This window comes from Arvicola amphibius, chromosome 9 (genome assembly GCF_903992535.2).
Source record: "Arvicola amphibius chromosome 9, mArvAmp1.2, whole genome shotgun sequence".
Taxonomy (NCBI): Eukaryota; Metazoa; Chordata; class Mammalia; order Rodentia; family Cricetidae; genus Arvicola; species Arvicola amphibius.
The window spans coordinates 57,711,486-57,738,343 of NC_052055.2; the positions used below are offsets into that span (position 1 = coordinate 57,711,486).

Sequence of the window (26,858 nt, forward strand, 5' to 3'; positions counted from 1 at the left end):
TTTTGAGACAGGTCTCTGTTGACAAGACTGGCCTGGCACTAGGTTTAGGCTTTTATCCTGCTGTTTCAGATTCTGTATGACTATTGAGCCAGTGGCTAGGAACACTTGGCTCTGTTACTGTACATGGTTTGTACTCAGTAAATATTAGCTGATCCTACAGTTATGATTACATCTGCTATCTGTTACGTGCATTGGCAGGAAGTGGTGGTTACATTTTCCAAATTAGGAGGTGAGGCCACAAAATCTATATTGTCAATTAAAGTTTTTTTTTTTTTTTTTTTTTTTTTTTTTTGGTTTTTTCGAGACAGGGTTTCCCTGTAGTTTCTAGAGCCTGTCCTGGAACTAGCTCTTGTAGACCAGGCTGGCCTCGAACTCAGAGATCCACCTGCCTCTGCCTCCCGAGTGCTGGGATTAAAGGCGTGCGCCACCACCGCCCGGCTCTCAATTAAAGTTTTAACTGTCAGTGTTGATATTTTGCTCTTAATGTCCTAAATCATCAGTGTCTGAGTCATCCCCAATGCCTCTGTTATCAGTCAGTTGGCTGGGGTCCTAATGTGGAGGAGGAATTGTGGGTAGGCAAAGAAAAGCTCTTTCTGTGTTGACAGTCCTCGAGCCATGGAGTGCCAGGTTCTAGGTTGGACTGGTGGACTCATAGACTTTTATAAGCTCTGATGCCCTAAGTGTTAGAAGTTATCAGCACACAGTTTTAGGCAGTCTGCTTGAAGCTTATTGCTCTGGGCTCTAACAGCTATTAGTGTGATCACTTGGCAGCCAGCTAATCATCAGCTCAGCTTCCAGCAGCAGTGTGTGGCAGGCAGGAAGCTACAGCAGCAAGGAACAGAAGACGGCACAGTCCAGTAGCTCTTGCCTAGGCCTCAGGTACTGAACCGTGGCCCTGTAGTGAGGGTGCTGTGACTCAGGTCAGTCTTAGGTGTCTGAGCTCCTTGGCTCTTTAGCGTTGGCTCTTTGGAAGTCTTCCAGTGACCAGGCCCTGCAGTTTCTCTTCCTCTTTTGTCCCTTGGTGTCCCTGAGGCCTCTGCTCAGGGACAGATACCCTTTTGCGGCTGCTGCTGCCCCTCCAATGTCACTATTGCTGTCTTCAGCCTGCTAACACTGCTGCTGCTTCTGCTATCCTTTCTTGTTCCAGCCCAACCCGCTCAACTGATGGTAAAGGACAGAAGTAGGCTAGAAAGGGCAGGGCATTGTGACGAATACCTTTGACCTCAGAACTCAGTGGGGGGGGGAGGTAGAGGACATTCAAGGTCAGCCTTGGCTATGTAGTGAATTTAAGGTCAGTCTCAACTACATGAGACCCTATCTCAATTTTTAAAAACAACAACCAAAACCAAGAAGTCTTTGTAATGTGAGAGTACTCAATGGTTGCTTGATGTATGTGAGGGTCTAGATTCTATCCTCAGCAATAACAACCAAAAAAGGGGCCAGTAAAAGATCACTTGAAGTTTTTTTTCTTCTTCCCTTTATGTCTATATTTATTAAAAACTGACAAACAGTTTGGGCGGTGGGAGCACTAGGGAGGCAGAGGCAGGCAGATCTCTATGAGTTTGAGGCCTACAAGAACTAGTTCCAGGACAGGCTCCAAAGCTACAGAGAAACCCTGTCTCAAGAAACAAAACAAAATAACAAAAAAAGACAGAACCTGTATAAGAAATATACCAGATTGGGGCTGGAGAGATGGCTCAGTATTTAAGACCACTTTTTTTCTCTTCCAAAGGATCCAGTTTGGTTCGTAGCAACTCTAGCCCCCGAGGATCTTCTTCTGGCCTTTGTGGGCATCCATACACACATGGCAGATACACAGACAGTATACACAAACAGAGAAAAAGGTTTCCAAACTGGAACTGGAGGGATAGCTCAGGGGTTAAGAGCATTGACTGCTTTTCTAGAGGACCTGGGCTCAAATTCCAGCACCTACATGGTGACTCTGTAACTCCAGTTCCAGGAGATCCAATGCCCCCTTCTGTTCCACAGGATCCTGCATGCATGTTGGGCACATAAGCCTACACAATTACATACACATATATATAAAATAAAACATAAGTAAATAATAAAAAACCAGTTTAAAAAAAGCCTTTGGAATAGTAATTGTGAGAGGCATTTTGATTAGGAGTTCCTTTTCCTCTGCCAGACCACATCCTTTTCCTCTGCCTCTGCCTCCTGCAGCAGCCTCCTTTCTTAGAGCCAACATCCACAAGTAGGGTATCCACTGGCAAACTGTTGGTAGAGTAGATTAATTAAGTGCTGTTTCCTCAAATACTTGGTGTTTCTTACTGTGCAGGTTATTTTCCAGCATGCTTTCGTGCTGATTGATATCTATTCTGGTCATTGTTCCATGGCCCTGTGTTCCATTCTTTAATCCAGTGATTATAGGTTCATGTTTCAGCTTCATCGAGAATCTCACAGGCTTCGTCTTGTTGATGACCTCCATTTTCTAGTTCTTTTGGGTTCATCTTCCTGCCTCAGCCTCTGGAGTACTGTGATTACAGTTGTGCATCAGCCCATCTTTTATTGGGCCAAATGTTCCAGCTGCAAAGGTTACAGAGCCAGAAAGGGTGTGTGTGGCAAGGGTGTTTGCACCGATCATGCGAGACCCTCATGTAAATCAAGACTCTGTGCCAATCACACTACAGTCCCCCATGTTGAAGGGACTTGCTTCAGAGGACCTGCTTCTCTTCTAGCCTGGATGGAAATAGCTGCAGGGTCATTTAGCGTCCGCTGAGGCCCATGGTGGCATGCACATGTCTAGCACTAGTTTTCAAACACTCGTGGCTGGGGCGGTGCCTGTTTAAGCAGCAACCAGCTGTGATTGCTATGAAGATTCCTCAAGGCAGCCACAGAAACTTCAAAGCAGCTAGTGCTGTGTGAGTGTTGTCCACCATTGAAGTTTGGTGGGGGATAAGGGAAGGGTCTAGCAGCTGTTAGTTAGAGAACCAAATGACTCTGGCTCCCAATACCTTAGCTTATTTAAAGGAAGAGTAAACACTAAAGGGGTGCTTTCAATAAAGACAGAACATCACAGTGGACTTGTAGTGTTTAACAACGCTGTAACAGTGACTAACCCCTGCCCAGCCAAGTTTCTCAGGGAGACATCTAGTCACCATCGACTTACACTGATACTTAGACAAGTTTTCCTTCATTCTGCCCTTTTAGGAGACAGTTTCTTATAAATGACACAATTAGAATACTTTTGGGAAGTCTTTGGGGAAGCCCACTTTTTATATTTAATGATACTGGTCATTGATGCATTTATTCTCCCCACCCATACTTGGTGCTGGAGAATATGGTAGGCAAGGACTCCACCAACTGCCAGCCCTGTTTCACTGTGATCTTTCTGCTGCTACAGTATGGCTTTATTAACTGGTCAGAGGGTAGAAGAAAGGGGATTTTACCCTACAGGGAGGATCTTTTGTTTGTTTCTTGCACAGGTCCTTACTATGTGTGTAGTCCGTCATAGCCTCACCGGCTGAGTGCCGGCATTGTGGGAGTGCATCACCGTGCTGGCGCAGAACTGCCACCTGGGACTGATGGCTGTTTTCTGACAGGGTGGTAGGTAGACTGCTCATTTCATTATGCCGTGATCTGGAGTGGAGTAGTTGTTTTAAGCAGAATGTATAGATAGCTGACCACAAATCTTAATCTGGTTATTTTCTTTGACTACATGGTATGAATCTTATACATTCAGCAAGTAGTGATTATTGATGGTTTTTCTCTGTGTGTTACCTAGCTTTGTCCTGAGCTCTCCTGTCTTTCACCAGGCCTCTGTACCTATTTCTATGAACTGTGCCAGCAATGCCACTGGATTGAATGAGTTTTATTTTATGTGTGTAGGTATTTTATCTTATGTATGCAGGCACACATGCAGACCAAACAGTGTATACATAATAAATACATAAAATTTAAAAACCATTTACCTGTTAGTAATTAATTGTTTAAGTATATGTGTGTGTTGTTCATGTGGATGTCAGGGCAGCTTGCGAGAGTTAGTTCTCTCGTTTCACTGTGTGGAGTCTAGGGGTTAAACTTACATTTTCAGGCTTGGTAGCACGCACCATACCCCTCGAGCTGTCTCACACTGTACCTCTGTTTTTTTTTTTTTTTTTTTTTTTTTTTTTTTAAGATTTATTTATATATTATGTGGGTATTCTGCTTGCAGCACCGGAAGAGGGCCCCAGATCTCATTACAGATGGTTGGGAGCCACCATGTGGTTGCTGGGAATTGAACTCAGGATCTTTGGAAGAGCAGTCAGTGCTCTTAACCTCTGAGCCATCTCTCCAGCTCCCTTGCCTGCTGAATGCTAGAACTACAGACTTGTACAGTATGCCTTGTTTGATTTACTACCTTCTCGGCTGTATTAAGGGTCCTTCAGCAGACGACTCATTTAAGCCTGTTTGGATTTTCCAGCAGTACACAAACAGTAGTGCATCTTATTACAGACAACAGACATAACAAGCCAAAGATGTTCATTAGGGAAATGGAGATACAAAGACTGTGATGTCACCTGTAACCCCAGCACTAGGAAAGACAGGGAGTAGCACTGCCTAGGCTTAGAGTCCAGCCTGACACAGAGCAAGTACCAGGCCATCCAGGGCTTCTGATTTTCAGAGATGTTAAGCTATTAAAAAGGGGTCTAGAAAGATGGCTTAGAGGTTAAGAGCACTTACGTTCTCTTCCAGAGAACATGAGTTTGGTTCCCAGCACTCGTCAGCTCACAACTACCTGGCACTCTAGCTCCAGGGAATTCCAGGAATGTCCTCTTCTGGCCTCCGTGGTCATGTACACCACACACAAATACATATACATAGGGCTGGAGAATTGACTCAGTGCTTAAGAATACTTGCTGCTCTTGCAAGAAGACCTGTGTTCAATTCTCAGCACCCTCTTGGCGGTTCACAACAGTCTATAATTCCCGTTCCAGGTGATGAAATGCCTTTTTTTGACCTCTTTCTGTGTTGCCACTATGGCCGCTTCCACAGTGCAGCAGCATTTGGTTATGACAGAGACTGTATGACTTAGAATGCTAAAATAATTACCATCTTGTTACAGAAAAGCTAGCTGGCATCTAGTCTAGTTCATAATGGTTTCATAGATTATATTGTATTAAAATGAGGATTATAATTAGCTGCCAGCAATCCAACATGCTTGATGCTTTACACATATATACATGTACACTTATTTATATTGTAATCTGTGTGTGTGTGCACATATGTGTGGAGGTAAGTCTCCGTTGTCTTGCCTTCTGAAACAAGGTCTCTAAATGGCAGTCAGTGATTAGGTTAGGTTGGTTGGCCAGGGATCTGTTTGTTTTTGCTTCCCTAGTGTTGGGAGTATAAGCATATACCACTATTCCTGACTTTTTCGCATGGGTTCTAGGTATCCAGTTCAGGTCCCATGATTGCATAGCAAATACTTGGCCACCTGAACTGTCTCCCAGCCTCTACACAGTTGTTAATAATATATTTAATGTTAAAATTTAAGTATTAGTATCAAAATTCAAATCTAGAAGTCTGAATTAAAAGTTTGTTCATCCTGTTGACCACATTGTATTGTAAATGTTTATATTTTCATCTTTCAGAAGGAGACTTGGGGATTGGAGAGATGGCCCAGCAGTTAAGAACACGTGCTGCTTTTGCAAAGGACCTGAGTTCAGTTCCTAGGACCCACAGCAGGCTGCTTACACACTGTGTGTAACTCCAGTTCCAAGGGATCTGACACCCTCACACAGCTACACATGCAGGCAAAACACAAATAAGTATAAAATAATAAATAAGCAAAAACAGAAATAACAACTAAGTGTGTATCTGTCTAACAAAGTATATATCTCTCCCAGCTGGAGAGGGAAAATACTCTATGGGAATGTAAAAGTGTATTAACTCCATGTATCCCACCTGGATATGCCATTCAGGGCAATTGGAGTAGGAAAAACGTGATTTTTGTTTTCCAAGACCTTTCTACAACTGTTGCTGATCCAGTAAATGTAGACTGTTAGTTTTGTGGACTACAAACCTTGGAGCCAGACGTTTTTATATTTAAATTTTTTCCAAGAGTCTCATTCTGTGCCCTAAGCTGGTTTTAAGCTGGAGATCTTTCTCCCTGAGCCCATTGAGTGATAGCATTACAGGCACGTTCTATATTCTTAATGTGTCTCTCTGTAATCTTATGTCTGATATTATTAGGAGCAGTTTTAAATTTTTAAAAAATTTTCTTTAATATGTATGAGTGTTTTGCCTACATGTAAGTCTGTGCGCCATGAGTGTACCCGGTACCTGAAGAAAGTGTCAGATTGTTTGGAACTGGACTTGTAGATGATTGTGAACCTCCATGTGGGTGCTAGGAATTGAACCTGGATTTTCTGGAAGAGCAACCAGTGCTCTTAACTGCTGAGCCAACTCTCGCCCTAGGAGTAGGTTTTTTGTTTTTTCTTTTTCTTTTCATTTTTAAATTTAATTAAAATTTTTTCTAACATATATCCCGACCAGTTTCCCCTCCCTCCCCCCCCCCCCCCCGAGTTTTCCCACCTCACCTCCCTCCTCCAGATCAGGAGTATTTTTTTTTTTTTTTTGAGACAGGTCTTGGTGTGTAACACAGGCAGGCTCAGTTGAACTCATAACCCTTCCATCATCTGAATGCCGGTATTGTAGGCATGCATCACCATCCTGACTTTTTTTTTGGTTTTGTTTTGTTTTTGAGAAAGGGTTCAGACTGGCCTCCAGTTTAGAGAGATCTGCCTGCCTCTGCCTCTCAAGCGCTAGGATTAAAGGCGTGTGCCACCACCGCCTGGCAGTTTTTAAATATTTTGAAAAGAATCTAATGTAACTGGGGCTAATCTTGATCATCCAGGGTTTCTGTCTTTGCCTCCTGAGTGCTAGGATTATAGGTTTGCACCACCTTGGGCCCCTGGTTCTTTCTAGTATTTTTTTTCCTTCGGTGCTGGGGATCAAACTCAGGCTCATTAGTATTCTGGCTAAGCACTCTATCATTGAGCTACAGCCTAGCCTTTTATGTTTCTTAAAATTTTATATGTATTTAACCTGCATGTCTGTATATGTACCTTCTGCAAGCCTGGTGCCCAGGGAGGTCAAAATGGGAGTGGCATCCCTGGAAAGGGAGATAAAGGTTGTTGGAGCAACCATGTGGGGGAGTGCTGAGATCCAAACCTGGGTGGTCTCAAGCAACAGGTGCTCCTAACTGCTCAGCCGTCTGTATCTCCAGCCCTAGAACCTATTTATTTATTTGTTTGTTTGTTTGTTTGTTTGAAGGCAACTCTCTGTATAGCTCAGGTTGGCCTCTAGTTACTCAGATTAAAGATGTGTATTGCCATGCTCTGCAGTTTCTGACAGGTCTGAAGTTAATTTTATTGAAACATTAGAACTTTTGAGCAAAGCAGAGGTCACTAGGCAGTTGTGGGGACTCATTGTGAAAGCAGTGCTTACTTACTAAGCTGGAAATGTGCATAGACACCTGGCATGACTGTACGATCCTGTAATGCCAACATTACATACAAGTAGGCCGGAAGATTGGGAGTTCCAGGCCATCATAGACATAAAAAACAAAACAAAACAAAACTTTTTAAAGTAGGAACCTAAATATTTGCCCTGTGAGCAAGAGAGATCCATTCTCTTTTTAAATGAGAAGACTCTTTGCTGTTAGTCCCAAAGCTCAGACTAATACTTAGATCAGCCACGTTGGTAGGATGTAGTGGTGCATGCTTTTAATCTCAACACTGAGGAGACAAAAACAGGACAGTCCCTGAGTTCCAGGTCATCCAGAGCTACACAGTGATAAACTGTCTCAAACAGCAACAACAACAATAGAAAACCAAACAAAACCACAGCCGCATTATGGGTGAAATAGACATTTTTGGTTTCTTTTGAAACAGGATTTTGCTGTGTATCCCAGGCAGGCCTTGGACGCCCAGCAGTCTTTTTGGTGCCGGGATTATAGTATGCCCACTTACCTTTCCTTGCTTTTTATAAACTATTTAATATAGTGATATAAAATCTCTTTAAACAGTTCGGTGGATGGAATAGTCTTGGATTGGGACTGGAGAGATGGCTTAGAGACCAAGCATTTGCTGCTCTTAAAGAGGGCCTGGCATCTTACAGCCCTCTAGAACTCCAGTCCCAGGGAATCTGGTGCTCTCTTCTGGTCTCTGCATGCACTGCAGCCATGTGTGTGGTGCGCTCACATGCCTGCAAAACACTCACAGCACCACACTTACACGCCCGCAGAACACTCATACACATAGCATAAAAGTAAATCCTAAAAAATAGCCTTAAATATCTTTATTATTCACTATTTAAAGAATCATCATAAAGCAGGATATGTATTTTTATTCCTACTAAATTAATTATGATTATATTTTTCTTGGTATTTGCTCAAACAAACATTTGACTGTCTAGGAAAAAGTGAAGAAAGCTTAATTAAACTGCTGCTGAATAATTCAGAGAGTTTTAGTGATTTAGCAGATGAAAGCCGCCCTCTTTCAAAATGTCTGGTTGGAAATACACAGTGGAGAAAGCAATTCCTTTTCTTTAGGTATGAGTTTCCTTAACTGCCGTCGTTCTTGCTGGTCTCTTCCAGTATACCTTTTTCCATTTTGTTGGGGCCAGTTAGTTTCTGTCTGAAGCTGTTTTAGTTTTCCTGCAGAAGTCAGACTTAATCGTAATTACAATCTGTGCTTTTAAGAATTTAAAATTTTAATATTTATTTATTTATTATTTATTTATTTATTTATTTATTTATTTATTTATTTATTGGTTTTTTTTGAGACAGGGTTCCTCTGTAGCTCTGACTATCTTGGAACTAGCTCTGTAGACCAGGCTGGCCTTGAACTCACAGATCCACCTGTCTCTGCCTCCCGAGTGCTGGGCTTAAAGGTCTACGCCACCCTAACATTTTATATGTATCGATGTTTTACCTGACCTGTGCTCACAGGCGAGGTGTGGGGCCAGCTCTCCTGAAACCACAGATATTAACATGGCTTTAGGCAACAGTCCAGACCACAGATGTCCCAGGGAGCTTTGGTTGTAACATGGGCAGCAGTGTATTCTGAGCATTCTTAGCAGACTCTGGACTATCTGCTTATCAGTGGCAACTATTTCCTGATTGAAAATGGGGAACAAAATATTCATGTGTGCAGTTTTTCTTTGCAGGTCATTTGCATGGTGACAGTAATGATGGTATTCAATTGTATTTTTTAATAGAGTAGTTCCTGATCAATAAAAAATTTTAAGAAATAAAATACCTCAAAATAAAAAAGAAAGTATACTTTAAAATGTGTTTAATTAAAATATAATTATATCAGCTGGGCAGTGGTGGCACATGCCTTTTAATCATAGCACTTGGGAGGCAGAGGCAGGCAGAGCTCCAAGCCAGCCTGGTCTATAGAACGATTTCCAGAAGAGCCAAGGCTACACAGAGAGGCCTTGTCTCGAAACTCTCGCCCCCAAAAGATTATTTCTCCCCACTTCTCTCCAACCTCTCCCATGTTCTGCCTCCCTCCTATCTCAAATTCATGGCTTCTTTAGTTATTATTCTTTTTTTTTTTTTTTTTTGGTTTTTCGAGACAGGGTTTCCCTGTAGTTTCTAGAGCCTGTCCTGGAACTAGCTCTTGTAGACCAGGCTGGCCTCGAACTCAGAGATCCTCCTGCCTCTGCCTCCCGAGTGCTGGGATTAAAGGCGTGCGCCACCACCGCCCGGCTCTTTAGTTATTATTCTTACACGTATGTATGAAAAAATACATAATGCAATCTGCTGAGTACATTTAGTGTTGCTTTTGTGTAATATGTTTTGATGGGTGACCACTTGGGACTGGATAGCCCATCCTAGGGAAGACGAATTCTCCCTCTCTCAGCAGTTATTAATTGCCTGTATCTTCTCATCTAAGGAGGGTCTGGAGAGATTACCCTCATCCATGGCCTGCCAGCTGGTGTCATTGTTAGGTTTCGTTTGGACAACTATTTATAGTTGAGTATCATGATGTAGCTTCCCTGTCATTTCTAGACACAGCCTTGCAGCAGATTTCCTGTCTCTTTTCTCTTTCCCCAATGATCCCCAAGCTTTAAGTGTAGGGGCTGTGTTGTAGATGTGTTGGTGTGGGCTGGGCATCCCGGTCAGTAGTTCTCTGCATTTGGATCAGTTGTGGCTTTCTATAATAACCTCCACGCAAAAAGATGCTTTCATGAGGGGTTAGTGCATGCTTATGTCTCTGTGCCATGTGGGCAGGCTAAAGTGTCAAAGATCTGGTGAGTTCCAGAGAGAGGAGAGGGGGCCAAGAGAGAAAGCATACTTTATCAGTTAAGATGATCAGATTGTAAGGTTAAGTTTTCCTTAGAAAATGGTGCTTTTCATTAACAAAAACTAGTTTTGCAGAAATTGAAAACCCACATATGTCACTTACACAGTTTTTACTGATATTCACTATTGTAATAGTAAATGTGTTTATACTTTTCCTTCTAGACCCTGGAAGAAGACATGACTGTCTGCAATGATACATCCTGACAAGAAGTTAATACCAGAGAAGGAAAAGAATTTGACAGCTAGTGAACAGAATTTTAAACAACCAGGATTTTGCATTTGTTACTTCTAACTACAGACTTCTATTGCCTACTTTTAAATTATCAGGATTCCCAGAATTTGGACAAGATATTTTCTTCTGTATTTTTTTTTTTAACATTGAGAAAACTGCAATGTCTAGGAAACAAAGCCAGAAGGGTAAGATCACATATGTGCATAAATTGTTTGCCGCCTGGGGAATGTGTGTAGCTTAGTGATAGAGAGCTTGCCTGGTATACACAGGGCTCTGGGGTGGGGACTAAAGCTCAAGTGCTTACCGGCATGCATCAGGTCAGCCTGGATTTGATCCCCAAGAACTGCAGAAAGGTAAAACCAAAGCATAGTTGTAGACCAGCAATACTTAATTTTTGTCTGTATGTTTTAAAACTATTCCTTTAGTAACATATTCTGAATGATTTTGCAAGGATTGTGTTAGGTTTTCGTTTTGTGTATAAGTCTGAGAATTGATCTCACTAGAAATTGTTTTTCTATTCAGACAGATTTACCCAATTGTAATAGATTTGTTAGCGAGTGGGACATATCCTGATGGTGCGCTTTTGTGGAGTGGCATGTGTTAGAGAGATGCAGTAGAAGCTAGCTTCCTGCAGGATGCTTCATATTCCAAGGGACAGGAAGTGGAGCAAGAGTGAACGCTTCCAGGCTTTGTTTCCTTCTTTAGCTTTCTTTCCGCGTTTGCTACCCTGACAGAATGGAAGATACAGACATGAAGTATCAAGAGAGGTTATAGTGAGGGGAAGCAAAACAGAGGCTGTGTAGAATCCCTTTTTAAGTGTGCTGTATTAGCAAGTGTAACAGCAGCTGAACCACTGCACAGGATTCATTCAGAGAGTGACCACCTTCTCTTGTTCATTTTCATTTTTAATATGTTCTTTAATTCAAAACAGAATTCCATAGATTGAGATTTTCACAGATTCAATATGGTAGAAATGCTTTTAATTTAGATTAGAAAGTTCAAAAACCTCAAAAGAAGATAATATGCCACAGTTACTTATAGTTTTAAAAACTATAAGTAATTTCATTGTAGTATTAGCAGAAGAGAATATTATCTCTCGCATACTAAAGTTGGTGCTGTCTTCAGTTTTGACGTTTGGGAGTATTCTAGGCACTAACTAGCAGTTCTGTGACAGTGGCCTGCCTGCCTGCCTGCCTGCCTTTCTTTTCAGACAGGGTCTATGTAGCCTAGGCTGTCCTAGAACCTAGAACTCTCTTTCTGTAGACCAGGCTGGCCTCTAACCGAGAGATCTGCCTGCCTCTGCCTCACTAGTGGGATTAAAGGTGTGCACCACCACCTGGCAACAGCAGGCTTTCTTCCTTGCACTTATGTTTGTACAGTAGGACCAGCTCCTACACTTTCCAGTGTCCGTGGGAAGAAAGAAGCACCACTTACTTTTTTTTTTTTTTTTTGAGACGGGTTTTCTGTGTATCCCTGTATCCCTGACTGTCCTGGAACTTGCTTTGTAGACCAGGCTGGGCTTGAGTTCACAGAGATCCACCTGCCTCTGCTACCCAAGTGCTGGGATTAAAGGTGTGCACCACCATCACCCAGCCTTCCACTTACAAACTTTAAATTATTCTCAAACTGTTAGAGAAAAAGGAAAGTCTAAGGCTCGTTTATAAGGAAAAGGGTAAGTTATAACCTCATTTGCCACTGTATTTGTTTTTGGCAACCTCCTGACCCATCTTTTAGGAACTACCATGTAGGTTACCTTTCTGCTTTGTCCCATTATTCATACATATGTCCTCTGTCCCTTGCTCCTTTCCTTTCTACCCTTCCCTTCCACCTCTCCCTTCTTTCCCTCTTTCCTTCCTTTACTTCTGTCTGTCCCTTCCCCCTTTTCTTTCTTCCTCTTATTCTCCCTCTTTCCCTCCCCTTCTCTTCTTTCCTATTCCCCCTCTTTCCTCCCTTCCTCTCTTCCTTCTCCTCCTCCTCTCCCCTTCTTCTTCCCTTCTATCAGTCTTGTAATCCAGTGCTAAGGAAACAGAGACAAATGGCTTCCTAGTCCTCACTGTCCAGCCGACTTAGTCTAGTTGTAAGCCTAGACTGGTGAGAGGTGATGTCTGAGAAATGGTCACTTTGATTGCCACATGCCAGCTGTGTTCAGTTCCTGCAATAGCCACCTTTCCAAGAGCTTATATTTGCTCAAGCATTTGTTTCAGTTTTAAAAATATTTGTATCTGTTTGTTTGCATATTTATTTATTTTGTGTGTGAGGACATGTGCATACCCAGCTTCCTGTGGAGCTCAGAGGATAACTTGGTAGGAGTCGACTTTCTTCTTCTGTTGTTTGAGTCCCAGGGATCCAACTCAGGTCATCAGGCTTGACAACGAGGCCTTTACCTGTGTAATCATCTTGTGGGCTCTTGAGTTAACCTTTTAATTTTCAAAAGGATGTTGAACAAAAGAATGAAGAGGGCTGGAGAGATGGCTCAGAGGTTAAGAGCACTGACCGCTCTTCCAGAGGTCCTGAGTTCAATTCCCAGTAACCACATGGTGGCTCACAACCATCTGTAATGATATCTGGTACCCTCTTCTGGCATGCAAGCATACATGGAAGGAATGTTGTATACATAATAAATAAATAAATCTTTTAAAAACAAAGAGAGAATAAAGATGACTAATAGTAGTTGAGCTTCTAGACTTCCTTATCTCTAACTTTACCCTTTTAATTGGATCTTACCTTTTCTTGCCTTTCTTTGGCCCTGGTAAAATGTTAGCCATATTGCTCCTCATCTTGCTGTGCATCTGTGTATAACAGTGAGTAGCAAACAGCTGTGATCTGCCAAGGAGCTGTCAGAGTAATGGACCCTTGAGAAGTAGAGTATTCAGTGAGTAGCAGCAGCAGTGTTGTCTGACAACTCTGGCTCCCTTGATTCTCCAGTAGGACTCAGGGTGTTACTCTGGATAAGGGATAATACTGCAACTGACCTCCTCATTTTTCCATCATTGAAAAATTTAACAAGCTTCAGACTGGGAGTATAGCTCAGTGGTAGAGCTTTTGCCTACCATGCAGGAAGCCTTGAGTTCAGTGCCCAGAATTGCAGAGTATGGGGAGGGATTTTCAGAGTTTATAATCCCAATTTCACCTTACTTTGTCAAGGAAATAATTTGTCATCGTCTGTATTCATCGGAAATGGTGTAAGCAGTCTAAATAAAAGATGCAAATTTATTAGCTTTCTAAGAACCTCACAACTTACTTCATACCTGAGCAGATCTGTACACTTGAGTTTGCTTTAAGCAATCTAGAGTTGGGGGTGGGCAGGGCTTTGATGAAGAGAAATCTGTTAATCAAATTCCCTTCAGTACTTCACAGAGCCTCTGTATATTTATAATGTTAGCTTTGGCTAACTTCTTGGGGTAGGGTCTAGGGTGGTGGGGCTTTTAGTAATCTCTACTCCATAAGTGCTGTTGTGGGAGTCCATTGCATGGTTTATTATTATTATTATTTATTTTGAGACAGGTTCTCACTGTGTAGCCCTGGCTGGCCTGGAACTCATTGTGTGAATCAAAATGGCTTCAAATTTAGAGTGATCCACTTACCTCTACCTCTCGAGTCCTGGATTAAAAATGTGTACTGCCAAGCCTGGCTTGGCATGTATGTTTTTAGTTCTGTGCAGTTTGATAAGCTAATTCTTAGTTGCTGTTGTATTAATATACTTTTTGTCTTTTTTTTTTTTTTTTTTAAAGACAGGTTCTCACCTGTAGCCCTGTCTGGCCCAGAACTTGCTCTGTAGACCAGTCTGGTCTGGATCTCACAAAAATCTGCCTGCCTCTCTGCCTACAAAGTGCTGAAATCAAAGTTGTGCACTATCACGCCCACATCAGAGTCAGGGTCTTCCTTTGGTCTGTAGCTCACTGGAGGATAAGCTGGCTGGCCTCCCCTGCGCTAAATTACAAACACAAACATGCTTGGATTTTTTTTTTTTTAAATTGGTTGGGAATTAGAGACTTGGCTTAGTGGTTAAGAGCACTGACTGTTTTTCCAGAGGACCCAGGTTCAAGTTTAGCATCCACATGGCAGTTCACAACTGTGACTAGTTGCAGGGGATCCAGCACACTCTTCTGACTTCTAGCATTGAGCCACCTCCCTAGTCCCCTAACTCCTTAGGACCTGGTGCAGGGATGAGTACTGCGTTTATTAGCCGAGGGGTAATGTACCAGGATCTTCTTAAATATACATGTACATATATATGGTTTTGTTGTTGTTTTCTTTTTAGGTTTTTTGAGACAGGGTTTCTGTGTAACAGCTGGCTGTCCTGTTACTAGCTTTGTAGACCAGGCTGGCCTCGAACTCACAGAGCTCTTCTTGCCTTTGCCTCCCGAATGCTGGGATTAAAGCATGTGCCACCATGCCCAGCTAGACCCTATTTTTAACTATTCTAATTTTATTAATCTGAGTTTGTTCCCTTTCATTCCTCCTCCTTTCTTCCTTTCCTTCATTCACCCATCTAGTCATGAGATTACAGACATGCTTTACTACACCCAGTTTGCTTTGTATGTCAGTTTTATGTTAATTGGCATGCTGGATAAATTCAAATAATATGGAGATTAATTTTGGGAGCTGAGTGGAGAGCTGCCATTTGTTGTCTCTGTAGTTTGTGTTTGCTGGTGTGTTGTGAGGGGAATAATTAAAAGGCTAGTAGTAATCCTTCTCTAATAGAAACTATAAATTGCTGTTTTGATCCAACTGTCCCCTCTCCTAAAGGAGATTGGTGGTTTGAGTCTCTAACCGTAAGTAGATGATTGATGTCTCTATACCATCCTCCTGCTCATTGGTAGTTCTTCAGTGGAGCGGGGGAGCTCACTGCAGCATTCAAATGATATCATTGGACTGGTGTGTGCTCTCAGGAGGTCCTGGACGGTAGTGTTGTGCTGTCTAAGGTCTTCCTCTTTCTCAGCGGCATCTCTTTCAGTTGATAAAGATAACTGAGAACTACCCATGTCTGTAGTCCTCTGGAAGATGCACACACAGTGAGTTTGTCTAAGTGCCTCCTGGTCCTTTTGTGTTAACAGAGGTTAGAGCTCAATGAATTCATAGTTCATTGTAACTGGCAAACATAATTTCTCTTAAATGACATGGGTTGTATTCGTGTTATCTTTCACCTTTGCACGCAGATCTTACCATAACATAAAACTTTGATCTTTCATAGCAACCAGGAGTTATTTGGAAAGAAGGCAAAAGTTAAACTCTAAACCAAACTTTAATTAAAACATGTTTGTAGTAATAGCAAAGGAATTTGGAATATACTGTCATATTTCAATTTTCCATACTCCTTTTGTCAGACTTTCCCGTATTACTTGCTTTGTTGAGATTTCAGTTCCCAAACTACTCCTTAGTGGGGTTCAGGATTGGTAATGCTGAAACCAACTGGGAGTAAGAATCTTAAACCTCAGCTGGGCAGTGGTGCACACCTTTAATCCCAGCACTCGGGAGCCAGAGGCAGGTAGGTAGGTCTCTGTGGGTTAGAGTCCAGCTTGGTCTATAGAGTTCCAGGACAGTCAGGGCTGTTACACGAGAGAAACTCTGTCTCAAAAAACCAAACCAAACCAAAAAATCTTAAGCCTTAGACTGTTGAGGCACAGCCTACTTTTTGGCATAGGATTCCTCAGAAGATAGACATGCACATCAGAATTTGAGAAGTACTTTAAGTGTTTCCTAGGATTGCCTCTCATAGAATGGAAGCATTCACTGTACAGCTAGGGTGTAATTCAGTGGCAGAGCTCTTGCCTGGTAGGTGTAAGGGTCCGTAGCTGGTGTCTCACACACAGATACATGCATGAATGCACACACAGTGCTGTGGTTATTCGGTAATTTACTGATTGTGTAGTCACAGTTTAGTTAAAACTACAACAACAACAATTTATTAAATTTAATACCCTTTATTAAATTTGTGCCAAGAAACTAGACTTTATTTTGAACCAATCACACTGAACAATTCATTCCAGGTTATGTTTGTCTACCCTGCTTATTGTGCAGTTTGATTTGCTGAATACAGACTTGGATATAGTGTTGGTAAGACTTGGATCCACTGCTTTATCACACACCTGGGACATCAGTCAGTGAATGTATTCATGAAGTTCTTAGTCTAAGAAGAAAACTGACTTTGATTGTTACTAACTGCAGATGCTGCAGTCTCTACTCCCAGTCTCATAGACAGCTGTTTGCTTGTGCCATTCTTAGGGGCTTATAAGTTAAGGAGGGGTAATTAAGAAAGAGATTAGGACTATAGGATATAGTTGGCTTGTTGCTAGTTTCCTCAAAACCTACTTGAAAAGTAGACAGTTAAGAACACTTGCTGCTCTTGCAAAGGATCTAGGTTTGGTTCCAGTACCTACATGCTGACCCCCAATTGTCCGAGACTCCATTTCTAGGGGATCCAGTGCTCCCTCTGGCTTCTGCAGGTACCAGGCACATGTGGTGCACATGTATACATGCAGGCAAACACTGTCTGAGACAGAGTTTCACTATGTACCTCTGGTTATCCTGGAACTTACTGTACAGCCCAGGCTGGCCTTGAACTCATCAAAATCCACCTAAATGCTGAGATTAAAAGTGTGTGCCTCCATGCCTGACAAAAATAAATAAATCTTTTAAAAAATAAAATTTTATGACTAACTCAAAATGTAGTTATATATGAACTATGTATATAATGAAATTTTCTAAGTAGTAACTAAATTATTAGTAATTACGTGGGGGGAAAGTAGCTATTCTTGATCTTTTTGTCTTGGATGAATAAAACACATAGATTATATCATTTTTTTTTATATTCTTTTAGATTCTTCAGGATTCATTTTTGATTTGCAGTCCAATACTGTATTGGCCCAGGGAGGAACTTTTGAGAACATGAAAGAGAAGGTAAGATTAATTACTATGGATATTAAATTTGAATACCATAGGAAAATTTGTTAATATAAGCAGTGACTATCACAAATGCATTATGAATATGAAATCTGCCCTGGTGTAGTGGCATATACCTGTAATTCCAGGAGACAGATGGATTTCTGTGAAGCCAGAAATCTGGTCTCCATAGTAAGTTCCAGGCCAGTTAGGGTTACATAGTGATATTGGTCTCAAAAAAAAACAAAAACAAACAAACAAACAAACAAAAAAAACAAAAGGAAAAAAGAAAATGAGCTAGGTGGTGGCGGCCACATAAGAATTCTAATAGTTACACAGAAGACATGGCTTTTCATTGTTGTAAATATTGTCCTAGGTACTAAGGACTCAACGACAGACAAACAAAACTGTGGTCTGGGATTGGCACTCCAGTGAGTGTGTGCCTTGCACGTGAAACCTCTATCATTGCAAAACCAAAAAGCTAACCAACAAAAAAAGTTCTGATTATCCATTAACAGGACAATGAATAAATTAGATATATTATACAATAGGAATGCCATGTACAATGTGTGTGTTAAAATATATGAATAACAAACATGCTTATCAATATGAAGAAAATAATGTGTGGCAAAAAACTAAAAAAGGTATGTATGATGAAATAATACTTATAAAATAGTATATATTGCTTATGGAGATATACATATACTGCATGAAAATACAAATATATTAAAATTAAATCAAATTTTGGAGTAGGAATTCCTGGAGAAACAGGATTTAGTAGATGTCCATTGGACTTAATTTGCATTTATCTTGTTTTATTAAGCTGGGTTATTACTAGTTCATTATGTTTTATGTGCCTAAAATAGCCTATAATAATTCGCCGATCTCTGTCAGTTATCTCTGTAGTCTTTATATAGCTAAATGACACAAAGTAACAAGTGTTTTGAATAGTGCTGTATACAAATCTCAGTTGTTGGGCTGGAACAATTTTGACTCAGTGCTGAGAGCACTTGCTGTGCAGGCGTGAGGACTTGAGTTCAGACCCACAGAACCCACACACAGACTTGCATATAGCTGTGACCCCGGCACGATGGCAGGAATAGACAGGAGGATCACTGGAGCCTGCTGGCTGCCAGCCGCACTCCCGGTGGGAGAGTCTGCCTCAAGGGAATGGCGTGGAGAGTCACAGAATGGAAGAGCCAGTGTCCTCTGGCTTTTACAGTGTGCATGGGGACTGTACTCACACACATATGTTCCTGTATACCAGACTCTCACATGCATGACACATAGACATTTAAAAAGCAAAAACCTAAGCTATTAGGGTTAATGGTTCATTAAATTTTCTACTTAACCTATAGTATGCTTACAGTGAAGAACCCCTGATGGTAAATTAGTAGCTGGCACCTAAATGAAACTCCAGTTGTGTGACACCATATCTTAATTGCCTACTCTTTCTTGGCATATAATCTTTTGCATACCATCTAACTTTTTGTTTTGTTTTTGTTTTTTTGAGACATGGAACTCACTAAGTAGACCAGACTGGCCTTGAACTTACAGAGATCTGCCAGCCTCAGCCTCCTGATTGCAGGGATTTAAGCCCATACTCAGCACCTTATAACTTTAAAAATAAAAGTTATTATTGTTATTTGCATGTGAGAGAGAGGAGGGAGGGAGAGTGTTGGTGTGCACATGCAGATGTATGAGGACTGCTAGCTTGTGTGGCGGTGTCAGTTTTCTGCCTTCACCGTGGGTTCTAGAGACTGAGCTCAGATCCGCGGGTCGCTGTAAATGCTTCTATTTCACTGGCCATCTCAGTGGTGCCCTGTTATTTCTATAAATGTTCTGCCTTTTTAAAATGTGAGATTAAGTTTTCATGTGGCGTTATCATTTTTCTATTTATTATTCCCAGTGTGATGGTTGTGTGTTCTTACTGACATTAAAGAGTGGTAAAACTGTTGAAAGTAAAATGCCGCTGTTGTCCTCCCTGCTAACTCGTGTTAGAGTTACACGGCTCTGTCATCTTTTGCAGATAAACGCAGTGCGTGCAATAGTTCCTAATAGGAGCAACAATGAAATCATCCTGGTTTTGCAGCACTTTGATAATTGTGTGGACAAAACAGTACAAGCATTCATGGAAGGTAATCCTGTCTCAAGTTAGACTTTTGGAACCTGAACCATTGCTCACAGTCTAATGTACTGTGATATTTTGTTAATGTGAGATACTCTTTTCATCCCAAGCTATAGAAAAACTATAGGAAGAGACAAACTAAGAAAACTCCTTTATTATAAAAAGCGTTGTCTACTAGTGTTTAAAAAATCAGACCAAGTGTGGTGGCACATTGCTGCAATCCCAGTATTGAGACATAAAGGCAAGGGAACTATGACTTGAGGCCAGTCTTGTTTATATAGTGAGTTCTAGGCCAGTCTCCCACTGTACAGTGAGACCCCATTTAAAAAAATTATGTCCCCCTCTCCCGAAACAAACTGATGGTATAAGGGGCTTGAATGGAACTGGATAAAGTAATTCAAGTGACTATTACAAAGGAGTAACTCAGTGGCCCAGGAACAGATGACCAATTCAAGGACTCAACATTTATTTCCAAACTCCATTGTCATTTAGTTTGGTTCTGGCAGGTGACTCAAACATATAAGTTCAGTTTCCTTATGTTCTCTATATGTTAGATAGAAAATAATCTTGTTCAACTTCTTGAATTTATAGAGTTAAGTGTATTTAAACTTCTTTCTGTAAAACATTACTTGAAGCTGTTTTGCCTTCGAGAAGAGTGGCGTCAGGTCAGGACTCCCCACTGCCCTTTTCTGGATTTGTGAATACAGGAGAAACAAGTCAAAGTCTACAGGGTTTTTCTCTGTCATCATGTTTTCTTTATATTAGGGTTTGAGTCTGCTGTAGGATACCACAGTCAAGATGGTATGTATCACGGAGGGGAGAAGACAGCATACTTAGGTGAAGACTAGTCATCTTTGTGCTCAGACAAAGATATATAGAGAATCTTAAATGACCAGGAGACCTCAGTAGGCTAGTGTAGCAGAAGCAGGACATGATTACTTCACTACACTATCCAGCAATTATGAAGCGCACTGACTCCCCCTTTACCATGTGTGTGGCACAAGAGGAAATCTATCTCTTTGATTTCTTTTTCAGGCAGTGCCAGTGAAGTCCTCAAGGAATGGATAGTAACAGGCAAGAAAAAGGTACAGATGAGTTATATGTAAGAGCATGATATTTATATTGTTTTGTTTCCTTATAAATTAGTCTTTAGGGGCTGGCAAGATGGCTTAGCAGGTAATAGTAGCCTACCACTCCTGCAGAGGAACTGGGTGCGGTTCCTGGCTCCACGTAGCAGATTGCCATCTGTAACTCAAGGGGCAGGTGGTCTGGACCTCTTTAGACCTCCACAGGCATTAGGTGCACATATGTATAGGAGGACAAAGCACCCCTCATAATTTTTAAAAAGAAAAAAAGGCTTTAAAGAGTATTAGAGAATATTTAGGGCTTCTTTGGAGGCTCCTGTAGAGGAGCATTGTGGGTGGAGGCGGGACACCTGCCCATCTACCCTGGTGATCACTGACGTCAGATTTCACAGCCAACTCCATACATCTCATAATATTTGAAAGAAAACATCTACATGTTTGCCATCTGTTTACCATCTCAACAATGCCGTTTTGACATTTGGGACACTGCTGTGTTCCACAGAGTTTGCCCCCTGTGGTTAGAGGCAGAAAGTATTAAATTTGCAGGTACAGTTGCTGGGGTTGCTCTAGACAAGAGGAGAAGCAAGCAAGCATGCCAGTACCTCCAGGGAAGGTGACTGGTTTCCAGTTGGATTCGTTTCATAGACTAAACAGTTCATTTTCAGGGCAGACAACTGTGTTATGTTCCTAGTAGTAGTGGTTTTGACTTAAAGCCAAATGGGAGCTTTTGCTTCTTTAAAAACTTTATCCTTGTATCTATATTTATTTATTGTTTGTATGTTTGCATATATATGAGCTCACGGAGGTCAGAGGGTAGCTTTGTGGAGTTTGTTCTCTCCTTTCACCTTTAAGTGCTTTCTGTGGGTGGAACTCAAGTTGCCAGGTTCGATTGTCATGTTCACTTGCTGCCCGTCTTACCAGCCCATATTTTGCTCCTTCAGGCTGCTTGCCTTCCTGGGACATCTGATGTTACATGTTAAAGAACAGAAAGCATTTGGGCTTCAGAGTCAGTCAGAACTGGGTTTCTGTCCTGTTCTGCCTCATCTGGTCTTGTGAGCTGCGGGTGTTATCTGACTTTAGTTTGTACTCCTGTAAAGTAGAACTGTATAGATGTGATGGCACTCACCTGTGAGCCTCGCACTTAGGAGGATCGGGACTTCAAGGCCATTATGATCTACATAGCACAACCCTGTCTGGGGGGAAAGGCCACAACAAAATTAAAATAATACTATAAAACTAATACATACATATTCTCATTATAATGCCTAATACATTGGTTATTAACCCCTTTACTTATATCCTTTTAAGACCCAAATTGCTTCCCTCCCGTGGTACTAGCTGGGTTCTGAATTCTTCCCATGGCTCTGTAACCCAGGTGTACCGCCTTTAAGAAATGCTTAAGTGCCGATTTGAATTAAGTACCAACTCTGTTAGGAGTATTTTTCCTTTAAGTTAGTGTTGTGTTCTGAAATGCTTTCTTTTAAGTTTCATTATTGTGTTGTGTATGTGTGTAGGTGTATACATGCCATGGTGCAGAGAACAACTTTGGGGAATTGGGTCTCTCTTTCCAACGTGGATTCCAGGGATTGAATTCAGGTGGTCAGGCTGTGTGGAAGATATTTTTTTTTAAATATTTATTTATTTATTATGTATACAATATTCTGTCGGTATGTATGTCTGCAGGCCAGAAGAGGGCACCAGATCTCATTACAGATGGTTGTGAGCCACCATGTGGTTGCTGGGAATTGAACTCAGGACCTTTGGAAGAGCAGGCAATGCTCTTAACCGCTGAGCCATCTCTCCAGCCCATGTGTGGAAGATATTTTACTCACTGAGAAGTCTTGCCAGCCCTGAAATGATTTCTTGACCAAGCCAGGTTTGGCTTTATTAAACTTTGAGAATTTTTTCCCAGAGTCACGCAGCGCTGTTCAGGTCCTCATGAAGCTTTCTGGGCCTGCTGCTTTTCATACTGTCTCACTGGCTTTACCCAGCATACATAGCTTTGAGTGCTCAAAACACCAGTGTCATGATTTATTGATCTCAGAACATAAATAATTAACAACACAAGCCATGTGCATAGTGTGAATGTGCGCGCACATGTGTGTGACATGAACTGGTGGAAGAAAATAGATGTATAGTCTGATACTCTCCAGTGCTTGAATCTGTAACACAACCCTTAAATTAGCCTAATAAGACATGAGTGTGTGCTGCTATTGCACATGTGTAACAACATGGGAGAAAGTAAGACAGAGGAGGAAACTGAATGCCAGGTTCAGGAGTCATTCTGCTGGACAGGGTCATCAAAGGCCTGGCACGAGAACCGGCTCTTCCCTCATCTAGTCTTGGGAGGAGAAGCGCTGAATGTTGCCAGCATAGCTGTCTGTTGTTAAGACAGAGACAAAGATTTTTTTATTAACATGTTTCCGATTTTCAAGGTATAAATGTACCCTGTAATAGTTTTACCCTACCTCTTTTCCCCAGACATTTGGTGCCCACTTTTCCACCAGGCAGACAAAATTATTAGTTTATTTACTTATTTATTCATTCGTTTTTTTTGTCGTTTTTGGCATTGGAGATCAAACTTAGGGCCTTGTGCATGCTAGGCAAGTGCTTTACCACTGAGCTACAACCCCAAGCTTATGTAGCTTCCAAGATACTTTATTCACATAAACAATTACAAATATGTATTTTCTTCTTCGCACATTCCATGTAATGGAGCCTGGAATGTCTCAGTCCCCTACTGACATACATTTGCATGACTTCTCAGTCCTTATTAATATAGCAGTGCTGCGATGAATAATCCTGTATACATTGTCAGTCCTGGCCAGGATAGATTGCTGTTATTAGAACTGCTGGTTGAAAGGTGTGTGCCTTTGTAACTTTCAAAAGCACTACTAGGTTTCCACTCACCCTGTTATTTATGAAAATGCCTGGCTATTTCCAGAGCAGTCATAGCTGTCTGTAGAGTGGAACCAGTGACCTTATATCTTTAAAGTTTTTGACCTTTGCTAATGTAGTAGTTGAAAGCCATACTGCAGCACAGGTTTCATTGTCAGTTATTGTACTGAGGTTATGCTTCATTAAATTACTTATAGATTGTATTTTCTCTATTTGGTTATTGTGGTTATTTAGAGCTCTGTTTATATTTCACTTTAAAAATATGTTACATTTTTTTGTTGTTGCCTTTTACTTTTTATAACTTTTTATTTTGCTTAAAGATAGGTTTTGCTGAGGATGGAGAAATGGCTCAGTGGTTAAGAGCACTTACAATGCTCTTCCAGAGGTCCTGGGTTCAATACCCAGCACCCACATGGCAGCTAACAACTGTCATACCAATGCACATCAAATAAAAATAAATAAAAATATGTTTTGCTATGAAAAGTATTTTATTTCGAGAGTTCATTCAAAATGCAGTTTTACATAGTAAAGTATTATTTTTGTCATTAGTTCAACATAAACAAAATTGCTTCAATTTTTAGAAGAATGTGTACAAAGTTGGTAACACTGACTTTTGTAGCTGGAATTAGTTACCTCTGAGTTGTGTTGGAGGATCTGCTTTTTCCTTTCTTTTTTTTTTCCGAATCTTTGATAACCTTAGAACAAAAAGAAGAAAAGCAAACCAAAGCCTGCATCAGAAGCAAATAACAGTGTCCCAGACTCCAGTAAGTCAGTACCCATTAAAGAGGAACAACCTTCATCTTCAGAGAAAGGTGGCATTAATGGTTACCATGTTAATGGTACCATCAATGATGCTGAGTCTGTGGACTCACTCAGTGAAGGTTTGGAGACACTTTCAATAGATGGCAGAGAATTGGAAGATCCTGAGTTTGCCACACCAGATACACTGGATAGAACCGGTGAGTTTTTGTTCTTATAAAGATTTTGGGAAGTTAATTTATGCAAAAAAATAGGACGGTGAGGGGGTCTACTGGTTGAGACACTTATTATTGCATTAAATATAATTGGTCACTGGGCTGTGGTGGCGCACACCTTTAATCCCAGCACTCGGGAGGCAGAGGCAGACAGATCTCTGTGAGTTCAAAGCCACCCTGGAATGCACAATATTGATCCAAAAACAGATTCAGGTGATGGTGGCTCATACCTTTAATCCCAGCACTGGGGAGGTGGAGACAGGAGTGATATGGCTGGGCACAAAGAGGAATATAAAGGGGAAGAGACAGGAACTCAGTGGAGTGTTGAGTCTGAGGATTCATGGAGACAGGCTCTCACCCTTTCAGTCTGCAGAGTTGATAGAGGTAAAAGGTCACTCTAGTGACTGGCTGCTTTGCTTTTCTGATCTTCAGATTGAACTCCAGTATCTGTCTCTGACTTTTTATTGTTCGTGCTGCATTCATTTATTTTATATTAAAGATTTTGTAAATGTTTCCCTTTGAAAAATAACTTGTTTGGAAACCAGGCATAGTGGCGCATGCCTTTAATCCGAGCCCTTGAGAGGCAGAGGCAGGCAGATTTCTGGGAGTTTGAGACCAGCCTGGTCTCATATAGAGAGTTCCAGGACAACCAGTGGTACATAGAGAAACCCTGCTCTCTCCCAACAACAACAAAAAGCAAAAAGAAGAGAAAAAGTGATGTTTTTGTTTAGAGGGAGTCTGGAGTGCTGGGTCAGTGGTTAGGAGCACCCAGTTTGATCCCCAGCTCCCATACTGCGTCTCACAGCCATCTGTAACTCCAGTACCAGCTGATCTGACACCCTCCTCTGGCCTCTGGGGCACTGCTTGGCATGTATTACACAGATACACATGCAGGCAAAATAAACCCATATACACAGAGTAATAAAACGATTAAACGTAACGTAATTACATTTAAAAAGGTATTTGTTTATTAATCTTGTTCCCTCTGCTTTAGTATACCTGCGTTCTTAAAGGTGATGTTAGTGTAAAAATTTTGTTCTGCTTTTTTGCTGTTTTTTACTGGCTAATTCACACACATATATATTTTTTTAAAGATGCAGAGAAAAAAAAAATATTGTACCTGACTGCAAACAAACCAAACCAACGATAGCCAGTGGATTCTAGTTCATTGTGTACAAGCTCTCTTTTTATTTTCCAGTTCTGCCCTTTCTTTACTCTGAAGCTTTTAAATTATTTTTTTCCTCTGAGATGTTATGAAACTTTTTTCTTCATTGCAACTTATGGAAGCCAATAGCCTTTTTAATAGGCATGGCTTTGTCTAGCACTTTTTATCTGCTTTCTTTCTATACCGAATACAACTTAGATAATTCACCCTCTTTCTTGCACAGGATCTGTGCTGGAGAATGGCGTCTCTGACTTTGAGCCCAAATCTTTGACTACGCACTCTGTTCCGAATGCCCAGCAATCCCGGAATGCTGCCAAATCTCTCTCAAGAGCCACCACAGGAGCCCAGGTTTCAAATCTGGGAATGGAGAATGTTCCATCGTCTTCTACCAATAAAAAGCTAGGTAAATCCAAGGCCCACTTGGGAGAGAAAGAAAAAAACCAACTGTTTTGACCAAAGAGAACAGCGTGACAGTTGCTCTTGTGGCTGAAGTTCCAGGGGGCCTCAGGCAACCATTTCTGCCTGTGCTGTAATCCCTGCATGTTACGGTGTCTTGATATAGCAGCAGGGACCTTTTTGTGAGTTGTGGCCAAATTCTACTGCTAGGATGACCTAGCTAACACTGCCCTGTTCCCTCTGTGCGTCACTGCAGCTGCTTATGCTGTTTCCTTCGTGTTTATTCTGGTTGAATCAACGTGTGAAAGCCTGTGTCTGATAGGATACTCTCACTGCTCTCTCCAGCTCTGCTCTTCCTGAAGTCCAGCAGACGGATGCTCTAACAGGAGCATGTCCTCTGAAATACTTGGTATTGATTGGTGGTGGTAGTTCTTTCCTTTTAAAACACGACTACTAAATCCTAGCACTTGGGAGCCTGAGGAAGGAAGACCACAGCTTCTAGGCTAGCCTGGGCTAAAGTAGTTGGGTTGACCTTATCTCAACAAAGATAATACTTAGCACTAACTAGTAATAACTCTGGCTGTGTGTGCATGCATGTGTGTATTTTGAGGCAGGATCTCACTGTGTAGCTCTGTCTTGTCTGGAATTCTCTTTATAGACCAGGCTTACTTCAGATTTACAGAAATCTGCTTGCCTCTGCCTCCTGAGAGCTGGGATAAAAGATATTCATCACCCCATCCAACAACTCTGTTTTTTTTAGATGTTATAATAATCATTTAAATG

General features: G+C 41.4%; 1 protein-coding gene across 2 annotated transcripts in view; it reads left to right on the forward strand.

Annotated features, from left to right (window-relative positions):
• Nucleotides 1–26,858, forward strand: part of Spats2 (spermatogenesis associated serine rich 2) — a 71,619-nt gene that overhangs the window by 11,961 nt on the left and 32,800 nt on the right. For both annotated transcript variants that reach the window (XM_038342592.1, XM_038342591.1), the window contains exons 2-7: nt 10,478–10,732; nt 17,368–17,447; nt 19,459–19,567; nt 20,593–20,642; nt 24,241–24,499; nt 25,903–26,082. In XM_038342592.1, coding sequence (XP_038198520.1) covers nt 10,708–10,732; nt 17,368–17,447; nt 19,459–19,567; nt 20,593–20,642; nt 24,241–24,499; nt 25,903–26,082 — 703 coding nt within the window. In that variant the 5' untranslated portion in view covers nt 10,478–10,707. The remainder of the gene's footprint in view (nt 1–10,477; nt 10,733–17,367; nt 17,448–19,458; nt 19,568–20,592; nt 20,643–24,240; nt 24,500–25,902; nt 26,083–26,858) is intronic.